General features: G+C 39.0%; 1 protein-coding gene across 3 annotated transcripts in view; it reads left to right on the top strand.

Moving 5' to 3' along the window:
- The window catches only part of adamts17 (ADAM metallopeptidase with thrombospondin type 1 motif, 17), a 148,068-nt gene that overhangs the window by 20,811 nt on the left and 112,434 nt on the right, over nucleotides 1–14,823 (top strand). For all 3 annotated transcript variants that reach the window (XR_003673824.1, XM_028443272.1, XM_028443271.1), the window contains exon 3: nucleotides 14,075–14,228. Coding sequence is in view for 2 of the 3 variants with exons in the window: in XM_028443272.1 (XP_028299073.1) it covers nucleotides 14,075–14,228 (154 nt within the window). In the remaining variant the exon portion in view is untranslated. The remainder of the gene's footprint in view (nucleotides 1–14,074; nucleotides 14,229–14,823) is intronic.

The raw sequence follows: 14,823 nt of genomic DNA, 5'->3' as shown, positions 1-14,823 counted from the left end.
CTCTTAAACGTGTTCATAAATAATTCCTTACCCCTTTAGCACCAAAAGAATATCTGTAATATTACGTGAATATCTGTAAAAGTCACGTTTTTTATTAGCTCTATCTGCTAGCATAGCATCTCTTCTTCACTGCACTTAGCTGCATCCCAACCGACCACTGGGTTACCAGCGCCCTCTGCTGGTTCAAACAAATATCTGACGTAGATCAGTGCAATGACTGTTTTTTTTTAAGTCCAATTGTTAAGGCACAAAATACATTTTCAGTTGCACTTCTAAAAATAAAAATTGCCATTATGCAGTTTTGTATTGTTTACTATGGAACCAGAATTTAAATGAATAGGCTTCTTCTTCATTTGTATTATTCCTTTATTTATTTCATTCAAGATTTATTTTTAGTTAAATTGCATTGTTTGAATAGTTCATCAAGGGATTCTTTTGACAATGAAAAATAAAAGGAAAATAGTACAGTATTTTCTAGTTGTTTTTCCCCCCAAAAAATAAAGGAATATTTTTCAACATTTAAGTACAGTCCCATTATGTAAAATGAATCGTGAGAGAATCGTATCGTGAACCCAGTATCGTGAATCGAATCGTATCGGGAGTTGAGTGAATCGTTACATCCCTAGTTCTTATTGATTTTAAGCTGTTGAATGTTTTCTGTCTCACTTTTTGATCATGTAAAGCACATTGAGTTGCTTTGTGTATGAAATGCGTTATACAAATAAATTTGCCTTGCCTTACAGCAGTGTTACTGCTACGTACCAAATAGTAGCGCATGAAGCGGCTTGTCATGTTTATAGTTGTGTGTATTGAGTGGCTAGTAAATAAATACTTAAAGAAACTTCCCTCGGATCATTTTGGTTGTGTGCGCACGGAGTTGAATAGTGTCAGGTTGTAACGGGTTCAGGCTTAAAGAGAAATCGCCTTCATTCGGGTTTGGAAGGGTTCGAGCTGTATTCTGTCGGCCTCAGCCCAGGTTGCATCTAACCCTTTGCCGAACTACAGCTCTAGCCCAAACAACCTCATTTGGCTCTTAATGTGGAGGAGCTGCATTTCGGCGGCTCGGAGCTGCGATCTTGTTCTTTCAGTCATGACCCAAAACTCCTGACCATAGGTGAGGGTAGGAATGAAGGCTGATGGTAAATCGAGGCCTCTGCCTTTCTGCTCAGCTCCATCTTCACCACGACAGGTGCAGAAGCCACATCAATGCGCCTGTCGATCTCACGCTCCATCCTTCACTTACTCCCTCACTGATAATTACTCCCACAGATTTTCGATACAATATCTCTATGGTCAAATAGCATTTAATTCTGATGTTTCAGCGCTTGGTTATGTTTCATCTTGTTCCTTGGACATGATGACATGGTAGTTGAGAAAGATTACTGATGTGTATTTACAGAACTCGCTCCTGGTCAGTTGTGGTCAGACTGCCCTAAGCAGTTCAGATACCATCGTACACTGATAGCACACACCAAGGTCTCTGCCTCTGCTATGTTTTGACTACTGCTATCAGCAACATACATAACACTGGGAGTGCTGAGCATCCACAACAATTACGGTGACAGCTTTTGACATTGCACTTATTTGGAAATGATAAATCACACTTTGAAAATGTTTTTCTGTACAATCAATCCACGCATGCATGGAAACATCCGGGAACATGGTCGAGGTTGTATTTAACCTCAGAAGAATAATGAGTAATCATTACGTGAGTTTGTCAACTTTCAACCTTTGTTTAAAGCTCTTGTTTTTGCATAAGCAGCTTCTTAGTGTTAACATTTAATAATTACCTCTCATTCCTGCTAGCAAAGGTTACATAGATTAATCTTTCAGTTGAGCCGTCTTTGTCATTTGGCTGGAGTTTTTTTTAATTAGAGTTAAATTATTTGCATACGTTGGATTACGTTTAACGCCAAGCAAAAGCTCCACCAAGGTCTTTGGTCAAGATGGTGACATTTTTTATCTCGTGTGAGGGAATTGATGTTTCCTCACTGCTTCACATCTCTATATGAGCTGCTTTAATGTTTTAGTGTGTTTTTTAACTTTACACACACTGCTGTCTGTCAGTTTCCCATCAGAGCTGTGAGTTTGATTGAGACGCTCAGAGACCAGTAAAACAAAGCAAAATGTTCTTCCCCCATGAGCTGGAGACATTGGTTGCGTGTTTACATTGGCCCAAACAAAGCAGACTTTCTAGGAAAGTTGAAGTCTAGAGCTGTTAAAAAATGACCAAGGTTTTGCCTGTGGAAACATGTCTGATGCTGGATCAAAATGTTCTGCAAGGCCGTCTTGGATGTAAATGCTTTGAAAGGATCTCTCCACACAGCGCTCATAAAATGTGGTCTGTTCTAATGTTTAAACACAGCCAGCAACTGCAGCTGCTGGAAAAAAGCTTGACTTTCTAGGTCTGCTTCCAAAGGTGCTGCTTGGGGATGGAGGTTAGTTACACTAAAGTTTCATCAAGGCAAAAGCAAGACAACATTGTGATTACTGAAAATTGCCTTTCATTTTTAGATACAGTAGTCCCTCGCTATATTGCGGTTCACCTTTTGCGGCCTCTGTGTTTCGCAGATTTTTTTACAGTGCAATTTTGGATGCATTTTTTTTACAGCGTATGAACACACATTGTGTTCTGCGTCCTGATTGGCTAATGCTGCGTTCACCCACCAGCGACACATTCAACTCGGTGAGTTTCACTGCCTGCTGAAGCGAGGAGCTGCGCTCCTTTTTCTCCTCTCACAAACATAAACCACCAGTGAAAAAAGCCAGTTTGATTAGCTGCTAATGCTATCCTAGCTCAGTGCTACAGAGAGAACTTTTACCTGCTACTACCACCTCCTCACTGATTCTCCTCCACATCTAATCCTTCCTAGTTCGGTCCCGGTTATGAAGGCCGTGTCATACAGTTCCAGGTGGTCACACACAGCTTCTACTCCATGGTTGAATGGGTGAACAGTCTGGTGTCCGTGTTGACGGCCTGACGTCATTGTCAACAACGACTGATGGCGTTCAGCATTAATGTCTGATTGCTAACAGTGTGACTCTGAAGTGCTGTATGTTTGAAAACAGGTTTATGTCTTAAAATCTACAAAGGTTTGAACATTGAGAGTGTTTAAATAAAGAGAAATGTTAATTCCTGTCTGAGAAAAGTGTATAAAGTGTGTGGTGAGGGGTTTTACAGCCTTAAAACATGTATAATAGTAAAAAATAAAGCTGACAACTTTGTGGATTTTGCCTATTGCTGGGTATTTTTAGAACATAATCCCCATGATAAACAAGGGACTACTGTACCTCCAGTTGAGGAACTAGAGTCTTTGATCCTGAAAATCATAGTGATATTTGATTGTACCTGTCAAGTATGGCTGGGAAACTCCCGTATTTTACCCCTCTTTCCCGCCATCTTCCCGTATTAGTATTTTCCCATATTTTCATGTAATAATAATTAAAAGATGCCTTACTAAACTGAATGCCATCCCTAATCTCACGAGAACTGCCATCTGAAATGGCCTGGCTTGGTGGCAGCGGCAACAAACCTGGAAACAACTCAGAACAGAGATGATGAATGAAGACGTTCTGGTGAAAAAAACAAAGAACTGGTGTAAATACGTTGTAAAATGTGATGGTAACATAGTGTCCAATGTTTTATCAAACTATTAATACTTTTGCACACAATGGTACTTTTGGTCTCCTGGAAGAGTTATTTACTCTTGTGATGCACCACAAATCTGGCCAATGAAAATGTTCTTGGTTTTCTCATTTTTGGTTATTATTTCAGCCAAGAATTTCCATTTCTGTGCACCATTCTCTAGTACAGTGGTTTTAAAACTTGTTTTACTGCCCCCTTTGTCCGACTAAAACATTTTGCTCAAAATACTATAGCCAAAACAACTATAGAGAATAATGATGGAATGAGTGAACACACATTTTATAAATACGGTATTTATTGCCTCCTGAATAGATTTATTTCTATAGTTTTTATCATGTCCGGTCATCTCTCGCCTGGTGTGGAACCAAGACTGACTCTTGCATTTTCAGGTAATGCTCTAATTAAGATCATTTACATATTCATTATGATGATAATACTTTTTAACTGAAAATAAACATTTTAAAGCCCCATATTTTTAATGCTTTCATTTGTTAATTTCTCTCTCTCTCTCTCTCTCTCTCTCTCTCTCTCTCTCTCTCTCTCTCTCTCTCTCAAGTACCCCCTTCAGTGCCATCACGTAAACCTAGGGGTACAAATACCCCCAATTGAGAAACGCTGCTCTAGTATAGCCTACTCAGTACTAAAAATGTCAAAGTAATAACCCTCATTTGTGTAATTGCTTCCTTTTAAACTGGAAATCTACAAGAGCTCCTTTGAGCCTACAGTGAATTACTGAGTTTATGTCCTATTTGAAAGAACATTAGATATTTAAGGAGTAACTTCAACAAATTATACAATATATGACAATCGTCTGTGGCCTCTTATTTTTGTGACAATGTTTTCTTTTTCTTTTTGTAATAAATATTCCAATCTAAATCGGTATACACATGCTTGGTGTTGATACTACAATGTCCTCCTGATACATGTTGATAAATGCCTCGGTTGTTCTTGTATACACTTAAATACAAATGTGAAATTTACACTTCTTTTCCTACTAAATTGTATAGTTCAATGGAAACCTATCCCAGAACTGGATGCTCTGTGTAGATTACCTTTAAGGTTCAGGCTGTAATGCTCAGCGGACTATTAAAAGGCCCTGTCTGAAAACACCAGGACCATATCTGCTGTGGAACTGGGAATCCTGCCATTCTTTAGATGAAGAAGAAAAACAACATTTTATTATTGTATACTACCAGATAATTTCATTTTGGCAGTCCACCAGCTGAAACTCAAGAGAATATGACATGCAACAGAACAATGGGTTTGAAGATTAAAGCTAAGCCAGCAAAGAATGGGCTCAAACAAATAAAATCCACCTCTGAATGGCCAAGATCCTTTTTTTTTATAGAAGCACTGTGAAAGTAGCTTAGAACCACTACTAGTGCTTCACTGGTATTAATATCAAAGCATTACTAAGTTAGTTGTTTGTGTAAGATTATTGCCAAATTAAGTGAGACCTGCTTTCAGTGTTGTAAGTTGGACTTCTTTTCTGTGTTACTGAAACTGATCGTTTGAATCATTGCACTTTTAATGAAATCAACATTTTGCATTAGCTAATGGAAAAGTAACGAGCAGCGCCAAGACAAACTCCACAGCCTGCTATCAGTCAGGACAGCTTATCAGAGGTGTGTCGGTGTGTTTTTACACAAAAGGCTGCAAAAAATTGAAAAATAAATGGGGCCTATTTTTTTCCATGATTGTGGGGAAAAAAAAATGTTCTAAAACTCTTTTCACTTTTTATTTAAAATCGAGCTCTAACATGACACGGAAACACCTTACACATATTTTTGTACAAAATCAGGCATTTACATGATATTTTTCACTTTAAAACAGGTGATTAAGGTGTAACAAACAGACAAATATGTGAAATTCCACCCATATCCTGTTTTCGCATTATGTTAGGTTCAAGTAGTGATCATGTTATCTTGTGACTGAAAATTAATGCAGAGCTTCATCTGAAGTGTTTTTTCAATGTGTCCAGATTATTATGACTTCATTCAAATTTGAATAGACTGATGGTGTATTAGCTGAACTGGTGATGAGTTTATCCGGTGACACTTCACGCCTCCAATCACACAGCTGAGCGGGATGGTAAATGGACTTGATTTTATATAGCGCTTTATCACCACACTGAAGCAGTCTCAAAGCACTTTACATATCAGCTCATTCACCCAATCACTCTCACATTCACACAGGACAGGACTGCCATGCAAGGCGCTAGTCGACCACTGGGAGCAACTTAGGGTTCAGTGTCTTGCCCAAGGACACTTCGACACATAGTCAGGTACGGGGATCGAGCCCCCAACCTCTCGATCAGAAGACGACCCACTACCACCTGATCCACGGTCGTTATGCGGTGCACAACGTGAGGGTGATCTGCCGGTTGGTGGTAATGAAAGGTTCACAGTTTTCCAGTTAAACGTTTGGCTGCGAGTCTAGCATTGGGGCTAAATGAGCAAAAGGTCTTCAGTTTATGATTAAGTGAGACTAAAAATGTTTGTGTCCAGCAGCTTTAACTTTTTTCTTTTGGCTTACAGTCATCCAAATCAAGCTTATTAACAGCATTAGGTATAGAAGAAGCTATCCCTTCATAAACATCAGTGTTTTCCACACTAGCCTGTACAATGTAGTGTCTTTCTGGGGAAATACTGAAAACTTTTAAGTGTCCCAAAATCAACCATTTTACATGACAAAACAGGCATGATGAGAACATGCAAAATAAAGTTAATTCCAGTCAATTAGGAACACTTAATTAGTCAATTCATAAGAATCAAACTTCGTCTCCCCTTGCATTAGTTTAGTTCCCCTCACAAGCATATATGATCTCACCCACAAACCAAGATCTGCTACTCAAAAAACACATGTCAAATTAATAAAATTAGAGCTAATGTGTTTGTCATTCAAAGCTTTTGTTTCCATTGCTGTTAAATAAATAATAGTGAAGTAATGCTTGGATTAGATTAAAGTATGGTTGGAAAAAAGTCAGAAACAGATTTAATGATGAAAATGCCTTATGTGTTTGTAAAGCCCAGATAATCATCCATGATGAACTGGTAACAGAGGATGTGTGAGGTTGTTGGTTTATGAGGAGGTTTTGCTCAGTATGAAGAATGAGAACAAACTATTCTATCAAGGACGGTGGTGGCGTAATGGTTAAGGAAGCAGGATTGTAATCAGAGGGTCACTGGTTTGATTCATGATCCTTTGCTGTGGGTTGTTGTTGAGCAAGTTCTTTAACTGTAACTGCTTGAGTTGTACTTTGATTCTGAAAAAGGCTTCTGCTAAATGAAATTGTAATCTTGTAATCAAATCAAAAATCTGTGGTTTTCTTATGAGGGTTTTTTCCAGGGTTGGGGTCAATTATAATTGTTAATGGTATTTATTCATAATTATGACGTAATTAGTGAGGACTTTTTCAACCCATTTCAACCTTAATGCTAATGTTCAACTATTGCTAGGTTAATGCTAATCTTAGGTTAATGTCAATGCTAGGCTATTGCTAGGTTAATGCTAAAGCTAGGCTAATGCTATTGCTAGGATATTGTTAACATTAGGTTAATGCAAATGCTACTGTTAGCTGATGCTAAGGTACAGCAGTGCGAGGTGGGCTAGTGTTGCCCCAGATGGGGGCAACACTATGGGTGTTCGAGAGAGAAGTTGTGCTTTCTCTCCTTTTATTGATTGACCTTTTCTTTTTCTTGACTTATTCTGCGTGATGTTGCTTGTCTCGGCTGGGCTCTGGAGAAGCTGGAACAGGGGCTTTGCCAGTTGTGAGAAATCTTGGATAAAGGACCGGTAATAACTTAAAAATCCAAGCATGTTCTGATCTCTCCGACTGTGTGAGGTTTCTTTTCCTTCAGCACTATTACTGCCTCCAAATCCTTTGGATCAATCTGGATCCCTTCTCCTGACACCATCCGTCCGAGGTACCGGGTTTGTCTCTTGAAGACTTCACATTTTGCTGGGCGAAGCTTGATGCTATGTTGTTGCATCTGGCACAACACCTGTCTGAGATGGTCCAAATGTTTTGCAAAAGTTTTGGAATAACAGAGAACATCATCCAAATATGGCACACAGCACTCATCTCGGATACCCTCCAACACTCCTTCCATGCACCTCTGGAATGCAGCGGGTGCATTTGTAAGCCCAAAGGGTATTCTAACCCATTCATAAAGCCCCCAGGGTGTGCTAAATGCTGTTAAGGGTCTTGATTCCTCGCTAACAAAACCTTGATGGTACGCACTCCCTTGATCCAAGATGGAGAACCATGAGTTGCCTGCTAGACTGTTTAACGGATCCTGAATCCGTGGCTGTGGGTGGCGATCAGGGATGGTCTTGCAGTTGAGCTTGCGGAAATCAACTCACAGGTGCAGGCGGCTGTCTTTTCTGCGCGCACACACCACTGGTAAGGAATAGGCTGACTCTGACTTGCTGATCTACCCCTATCTAAAAGGTTTTGGATATAGTCCTTTACCTCTTTAAATAACGGTCGTGGAATTGAATTATAGGTGCTCTGGACATGAACAGTGTTTGTTGTGCGAATTTTTAATTGTAACTCGGGAATGCATCCAATATCTCCTTCTTCTTGTGCAAACACATCTGATTCCTCATAGCGCATCCGCCGCACCACTTCCTGTTCATGCTCGGAAAGATGGTCTAAATTCACATTTGGATGCCATTCTGCTTTGAGTTGTAAGCGATTTGGTTGTCCTTTGTATCACTGTGTTTACTGTCAGTCGAGCATACATGGGCGGCACATAAAAGAGGAGTGTTGTGTGGTTCTGCTGTTTTGTGAGGAGTGATAATTTTTACAGGTTTGCTCTCTGCAATCTCTTCAACAAGGCCTAAGATGATCTTTGGAGGTAAGAAAATGTCATGCTTTGTTGAATTCTGGATTGGGATTCTCACTTTTATTGAAGCACCAGCAGGCACATTCAAGAGAGCAGGAAACTATTCTAACCCATCTGGTAAGTTGCACTCAACACCTGGCTCAAACGGCATTGCTCCACCTGCAGGAAAAGCTCTAATGCAACATTTGATGTTACTGATTTGGTTGCTGTGTTCAATGAGTCCTTTCTTTCTAACTCTTAGCACTGAACGTTCTGACTCTTCCTGAGCTGGCATTGTGTGGAAGGCAGAAACAAGATTTTCAATGTTGCTCTTCTGGATTTTTAAGGCCTCTGACAGCAAGTCTACCAGGCTAATGTCCCCCGTTTGATCACTGTTCTCCCTGATTATCTCTTGTATAACATTGAAGCTTAGTAGTGGGCTGCTCAGGTTTTCTTGACGTACTAACATTGGGACAAAGAGAGAGACTGAGCCATATTTGTTACTGGTAATGTTGAGAGGAACTTCTGTGCGCCCATCAAATGGTACGTCCGTCCCATTAGCAGCAGTGACTTTAAGTGGGTGGTTTGGCAGGAGGCTTTCAAGTATTTCGATGGTTACATTTGGTAAGGCATTTTGCACCCAAGATTTTTCCACTATGCTGACCTGTGCCCCGCTGTCCAATAACATCCCAAGTTTTTCCCCATCTAACTGACAAGTTACCATGCACCTTCCACCAATCAGCTGTGCAACATGCTTTCTTTTTGGCACATTGTTCTGTTTAAAACGTTTGGCAGAGTATGGTGTTTTCAATTTAGGATGTAGCTTTACTGTTATGGGGGTCTCAACATTCTTCCTGGTCACTGGTGGTCCCTCCCCTGTGACCTCGTCCAGTTTCCCTGTGGATTGTTCTTCTTTAAGCAGCCGATTGCTCTGTCCCTTTTTTCCACAGCGGAAACAGTGTGTGCATCTGTCATTTCCATCAGAAATACATTGACGGCATTTGCCCTTAACTTCAAGCTTGGCAGGCCGTTTTGGGAGTGAAGTAGGGGTACGTGTTTTCCGTTGCTGCGGTAGCTACAGGTTGTAGAGCCTTTTCCAGACTTTTTTGTCAGGGATGACACTTGTGCAGTCAGCTCCATTATGACATTACGATTAGCTTGAACCTCTCTTTGCATTTGTACTGTGTCCTGCCTGCCTCGATCGTGCTGCGCTGTATTGATGCTAACTGCTTTTTGTTTTTGTGTCTGTCCTAACCTAAGTTGTCTCTCTGTGTCCTCACTCAGCACCCTTGTTATTATATCTAGTATGATGTCATCAGTAACACTCAGGTTTGAGATACAGGGTTTAAGATCTCATCTGATGTATGAGCATTTTTCATTCATACCTTGATAAAATGAATGTAGAAACAATCCCTGTACTAGTTTGCTATCATATTGAAAGCCAGTGCTTTGTTTAGAAGCAAATGTTACTCGTTTTTTTAACCCCATTAATCTGTACAGGAATTGTTGTGGACTTTCTTTATCATACTGTTTTGCATTGCTGAGCCCCTGGAATAATTCTGTGCTGCTTTTATCCCTAAGGTGAGCCCATAGAAAACACTTTAACTCTGCTACAGATAGGCTATTTTTCGTAACAAGCATGTCTTGAAAGGTGCCAGGTTTGATTATTTTTAGCGCTGTTCGAATAAGCTCAGCCTCTGTAAAACCTTCAACAAGACCTTCATCGATTTGTTTGTTAGGATTGCTAAAACTCAAATCAGAATCTGAGATCTGACCAGCATGAATTTTAAATTCTCTTTGTGGCAACAAGGCAGCAACATCGTTCAGTTTTACCAAACCAGTTGTCTGGTCAGCTACCACTGGAGTAGGTGCTGGGATAATTTCAGATGCTGCTGCTGTGGGTCCAGTCTCTGACATGTTTGCTGTCGCTGCTTCATCAGATGCTTGACTAGGCCTTCCAGATCCCTAGCTCAATTGCAGTTCATTAATGAGGTCACGAAGCATGAGCAGGCGAGACATCCTTGGTCCTCAAGGCTCTTCAATTGTTTACTTCGCAGATAGTCAACAATGAAGTCAAAAAGTTCCACTTCAGTCGAGTCGTCACCTGGCAAATCTTCTGCAAGTTTGGAGAGAACTTTTCGGTCGGCGGGTCTTCAGCTGATGAAGCTCTTGCTGGATTTTCCACTGTAGCTCATGTAGAGTGGCCATCTCTGGATAACTGAAGTCTGTCACTTCGGTCATTGGCTCAGGAAACAGGCTCCCACGGTTCATGGATGATTAGTACCAGACCAGCAGGAGGCGTTAATTTCGGACAAGCCCCCAAATTTGTTGCCCCCGAGAACCGAAAGGCAACTTGATGTTATACTGGTGTCTCAATGTGTGGTGATATGCTGTGGCAAGAATATGGGAGAGACACATTGAGCTGACGTTATCTTCACAGGAAGGAAGGTTTATTCTTATGATGTACTTCAAGTATCAAAACAAAACTTTGACCAAAGGCCTTCAATTTCAGTCTTCTTTACAAAACATGACCATATCAAAAGCTAGGAAAATTCGACAAGACAAAACCTTTGAATAAGGTTGCTTTTTGAACAATATTTAAATTAACATGCTTCTGCTCACATTCACTGTTTTTTAGTTTGTCTTAGAAACAAAACAAAACCAATGAAATATATTTATAATCCTTTTACATTACTGTTTTAACATTTCTTAAACCACAAAATGTCTTTATATAAACAGTTTTCTTATTGTTTCATTCTGTATATGTTATTTGTACAAAGAATTGCATTTATTCATTAAACAATTACATTTATCTGTACCTCACTTGAACAGCAGACTCAAAAAGGCTCATGCTCTTTTAACCGTGCTTTCATTCACTTAAGCTTCCAACATTAGCAACTGTAGCTTTATTCACAAATTTGCAACATAGAAATATTTCTGGTCATGGCATTTAACCATAAACGTATCTACTATTAACACTGACCAGAAGATAACCATGCTTAATAAAATCTTAACTGTATAAGTGAATAAAGTTTAAAAGAAAAGTTCAGCTGTTTCTCAATTTCTTATTATTTGTGTTTTATCTACACTACTCCACGTTTTCAGCACCGCTAGCATTAGCAAGGTTAACCTGACACTTTCTGTACATTTTACAAACCTGTGGCAAGAATAGGAGAGGCACACGTTTAGCTGACGTTATCTTCACAGGAAGGTTTATTCTTCCTCTGTGTGTAAACCTTACTCTATGCCACAAGCGCACTGCGCCCCCTAGTCTATGGATGTAAAATAGTTACATAGAAACAGAAACTGCTGTGAAATAAAGGTAAACTAGAGAGAAATAAATAATAGGGGTTTCTGTTTTTTCCAGTTTTAGTCTCCTAGTTCAAATTGTTCCTTATTAATTTGTCAACTGATTTCAACTCTCTACACTAGCACCCGCATCCGCACTTGCATTTTCTTCAGGAAATGCAAATATTGTAGTTATAATTGTAATCATAATTTAAAAATATGTTGATGTTGTAATCATAATTAAATTGTAATTGAGTTCAGATAATTTACTTTATAATTGTAATTGACATGGAAATTCAATAAAAACTGTCATTTACAATTCAATTAAATGCAAAATTGGGGAACTATGTTACAGTTCTATGTCTTACACATACGTAGTAAACAATTATTATAATGTGTTTCAAATCAAGTTTTCCTGTTAGTTCTCTTGAGCATCATTTTTCCATTTTTAAAATAATTTTAAATCTAGGGTTATACTGACATAAAAAGGCATGTCAATGTAATTGTAATTGACTTGCAATTGAACACAGATAATTGAAGACCTAATTGTAGTAATTGACCCCAACCCTGTTATTTTTCCTTTAGGCAGTAGTTGATGTTGGCATCGACAGCTTCTCAAATGAACAGGCAGCCATGAGGGTGCAATCCTGATTTTTCTCACAACGATCCAATATTGAACACTGCAGGTCACTGATAATTGACTTGTTCAAATGAGCTGCTGTGTTTTGAAGGATCCTGTGGGTATGTAGTGCCGTGAAAAAGTATTTGCCACCTTCACGATTCCTGATTATTTTGCATATTTATCAGCCCTAAATATTTTGGATCATCATACCGATTTTCATATCTGACAAAGTCAACTCAAGTAAATAATAAATGTAGTTTCTAAATGATTATTTTATTCCTTAAGGGGGAAAAAATTCCAAACCTTTTTGTAATCTCGATGCTGATGATCCAATTATCTATATCTCTAGCTCCTCTCTCCTGCATTTTTTATTTTTTTTTTGTAGTTCATTTTTAATGCCCAACCCGCGTTTGCTGCTCTACGCTTGGTTCTGAAAACAAACAAAATCAACTGGATGGTGGTTGGCAGAAATCCATCACAGTGTCCCTTCATAACTTCTCTGGATGACTCTGAGAGAGATTATGTCAAGTATCTAGTGGTAGGCATTTGGCTTGACAAAACACTCTTTTGACACGCACACAAACACCCTGCTCGCAAAGGTCAAATCCTCCATCACACATTCTGTAAAACAACTTCTGATTATGATGACATAATTTACAGGTCAGCATCAGAAACTCTACTTCACAAAATGGACATTATTTACGACACTACAAACTGCTTTGTGACTGCTGGAGCTTCGCTCGGTACTCATCACTGCTACCTGTTTTCCTCGGTGAACTGGAACTCACTCTATTCTCACAGACAGACCCATTGGTTTCGTGTGTGTGGTGTTCCTGCTGTTTCACATGTTTGAACCCTGGTTGTTTTCTCTTACATACAATTTTGTGTCTTTGATGAGGCACAAAGAGAACAAGGCACAACAGTGGTGCATTCCCCTCACCACAAGACGTCAATAGGGGTTTAGATTTTTCACCTCCCTAATAAATAAAATCATTTAGAAACTGCATTTTATATAGCTTTGTGAGATATTAAAATTGGTTTGATGATCCGAAACATTTAAGTGTGATACATATGCGAAATAATCAATAACTGGGGGAAGGGGGCAAATTAATTTGAATTCAAACATAAAAACAAAGCCTTTATGACCTCAGAATATACACGTTAATGCACACATTCACTGTGGTGGATTCAAGCTCTAATGCAAGGCGCTTTAAAGAGACATTCACACCTAGATAATAAATGTCTTTGTCAGGAGACTGTGTTCCATTTCAAATACATTACATACACTCACTCTGCATCATTCTGCGCACTGTATACTGTAATTTAACATGATGAAATATGAAATTGAACAGCTCTGCACATTAATCACATTGAAAAATTAACCAGGTTTAATCAGCTTTGCATGAATGTTTCTGCTATTTAATATTACTGTCGTTTATTTCTACGCTGAATGCATTGGTTTCACCTGCCACACAAAGGTCAGGTGTGGTGACATTTTGCCTAAATACCTAATCTGATTGTCCTTCAGCCCTGGACCTGCAAAACTATTTACATGCATGTTTTAATTTCACATGCACATGGATCAAATCTGGAATAAAGTGTCGTACTTCTTACCATGGACTATTTCATCCTGGTTGGCAAACAGCGTAACTAGGACAATCCTCATCATGTGCACTTCCTGTGTCTTAGACTGGCCTCATTCAGATTGGGGAGGAGAGCATCTTCATCCAGCCAATGGGTGAACAGGATCCATCGAACTCCTTTTCTGGACGGAAACATCAGCTGCTGCGAAATCGACGTTCTGCTAAAGTGGAGCAGCTCAGCCACTGTGGGATTTTACAAGGTGAGTGACAAAGTAATGCAGTGTCGTTATTGTAACTTCAAGCTTTAGGTATAAGACAAAACAGCTCAATTATGTTTCCTTTTACCAGCACAAATATTTCATACAAGATCACTGAGAATTGCATTGGAAAGTAGTCCGCCGTCATGCACAAATAGTTCATTTTATTTATTGTTATATAGGGGTGTAACGATTCATTTTAGCAACAAAGCAACTTTCTTGCTAAAATGAAACTCTGTTTAACTGTGAAATAAATCTCTGAATAATGGACAGTACAGGTGAGGTTTCATAGGTTCTTGTTTTTTCTTGTAAGGGAATTGCCTATAAATTAATTATGGACATAAACAAACAAGTACACATTTAATGGCAAATATATTCAAGTTGTTTAAATTAACAGAATATTAACTTTTCTGCTCTATTTTCAATACTCAATTGAGTTTCCAATAAAAATACTTATTAGATTTACCTGACTCTTCTGCTGGTTTTTTCAACATAAAAATAATACAATATTGATATCGAAAAGGAAGTTCAACCAACATGATCCTTTTCTTTATTACATGATAGTGAGGCCTGAGGCTTCTGGAGAGCTAATGCTAAC

Source organism: Gouania willdenowi, chromosome 3 (genome assembly GCF_900634775.1).
Source record: "Gouania willdenowi chromosome 3, fGouWil2.1, whole genome shotgun sequence".
NCBI classification, from domain to species: Eukaryota; Metazoa; Chordata; class Actinopteri; order Blenniiformes; family Gobiesocidae; genus Gouania; species Gouania willdenowi.
This window is presented reverse-complemented; position numbering and strand designations above follow the sequence as displayed.